This window comes from Trichechus manatus, unplaced genomic scaffold (genome assembly GCF_000243295.1).
Source record: "Trichechus manatus latirostris isolate Lorelei unplaced genomic scaffold, TriManLat1.0 scaffold00057, whole genome shotgun sequence".
In the NCBI taxonomy this organism is placed as follows: domain Eukaryota; kingdom Metazoa; phylum Chordata; class Mammalia; order Sirenia; family Trichechidae; genus Trichechus; species Trichechus manatus.
The window spans coordinates 2921766-2923808 of record NW_004443993.1 but is presented as its reverse complement, the minus strand read 5'-3'; the positions used below and the strand labels follow the sequence as shown (position 1 = coordinate 2923808).

The following is a 2043-nucleotide window of genomic DNA, read 5'->3' as shown; positions in this document are numbered from 1 at the left end:
AACATTAAAACCACTTGTGGAGCTTTAAAAATCTTATGTTCAAGCCACATACTGTTCCAATTAAAAATCAGAATCCACAGTGGTAGGGCCAAAGCATCAATATTTTTTAGCTTCCTGGGTAATTCCATTATGACTTCAAGGTTTAGGACCAGTGGCATGCATTCTCACACATTACCTGCATATACAGTTCTGTTAGATGCAAAAGTCGTCTGAGTAAGAGACAGGAATTATGGTAAAGGATGAAGATTCTAAGTACTTAAAAATAGAGTTGTGCATTATACCGCAAAGCATGGGTCATAGATGAGAAGCTACAGAAGGCTTCATAGCTATAATGAGATTTGATTGTGCAGATTGACATATCCCAGAATACTTTACTACCCAAACAAAGATGTGACAAAGGAAGCAGTGTTCAGATATGAAATCTTGAGACTGAAACCTCTGAGAGCTACAAAAATTATGTAAGCAAAAGGTAAGATTTATGGTTGCAGATGTTAGATTTTGCCATCTTTTCCAACCCACATGCCAAAAAAGATGGCACAAGTGTTGAGATTAGGCCGTTCTGCTGAGGATCCTCTGCAGGGCTCTATTGATTTCCCTGCTCCTCAGGCTGTAGATGAAGGGGTTCAGCATGGGGGTGGCTACTGTATACATCACTGAGGCCACTGCAGCCTTCCTGGGAGGAGACGAGACAGCTGAACTGAGGTACACTCCAAGGCCTGTTCCATAAAATAAGCAAACGACTGACAAGTGAGAGCTACAGGTGGAAAAGGCTTTATACTTCCCACGTGAAGATGAAACTCTCAGAATGGAGGAAGCAATTCGAGTGTAAGAGAGAAGGATTCCTGAGACTGGAACACCAGCAAAGATGGCACCAATACAATATACTAATACGATATTGATGGAGGTGTCAGAACATGCAAGGTTAAAGATTTGAGGAGGGTCACAGAAGAAATGAGGGATTTCCACATCTGTGCAGAAGGTAAGTTGTGACACCGTTGAAAGGTTCAGCTGGGAGTCCAAAAGGCTGATGAAAAAGGACACCAAAACTAGCAAGCCACAGAGGCGGGGGTTCATGATGACTGTGTAGTGCAGGGGGTGACAGATGGCCACAAACCGGTCATAAGCCATTACTGTGAGCAGCAGATTGTCCAGACATCCAAAGAGATACAAAAAGGACACTTGTATCAGGCAGCCCCCATAGGTGATGGATTTTCTCTGTGTCTGGATGTTCACTAGCATCTTTGGGACTGTGGTGGAAATGAAACCGATGTCAGCCAAGGACAGGCTGGAGAGGAAGAAGTACATGGGGGAGTGAAGATGCGGGTCAGATGTGACGGCCAAGATGATGAGCAGGTTCCCAGCCACAGATATCAGGTACATGGACAGGAACAGCCCAAACAGGATTGGTTGCAGTTCTGGATCCTGAAAGAGGCCCAGGAGGAGGAATTCTGGGACACTTGTTAGATTCTGTGGCTCCATGTACTTGACAGAGCTTTTGGAAAAAGAAAGGAGGATTATTAAAAGGGAACAAGTAAACAGGCACCCAGCACTGTGTCTGTATCTGGAATTCAAGAAACTCACAAGTAAAGCACACAAACTCACATGTGTTCAAACTTATGGACTTAATACCCCAGTACTTTCAGCCATGTTACTTGGTTGTAGCGAATCCAACCACTGTATTTCTCAAAACTCTTCGCTCATTGTTTTCTGGGCTATTCACCTGTTTCTGTACCCAACCACTTTAGAGATTCTGGGCTAAATAATGTTAGAATGGCAAGGACATGTTCAGGTAACAAGTACATATAAAGAGCAAAATCTGAGCCGCCTCTATGAGGGAAACATATATGCAATAAGAAATATCCTTCTTTTAAGAAAGAAATCATTTCAATTAAAAGACACTAAAAAGCACTTCCAGTCCCATGGTGTGCAAATGGTTAACACACTTGGCTGCTAACCAAAAGGTTGGAGTCTACCAGAGGCACCTCAGAAGTAAGGTCTGGTGATCTACTTCCAAAAAATCAGTCATTGAAAACCCCATGAAAC

At 43.0% G+C, this 2043-nt stretch overlaps 1 protein-coding gene across 1 annotated transcript; it reads right to left on the bottom strand.

Moving 5' to 3' along the window:
- Positions 1–549: 549 nt before the first annotated feature.
- On the bottom strand, positions 550–1537 carry LOC101347086 (olfactory receptor 7E24-like). The gene has a single exon (XM_012556188.2). The coding sequence runs from the start codon at positions 1477–1479 to the stop codon at positions 550–552; it is 930 nt and encodes a 309-aa protein (XP_012411642.1). The 5' UTR covers positions 1480–1537.
- Between the last annotated feature and the right edge of the window lie 506 nt (positions 1538–2043).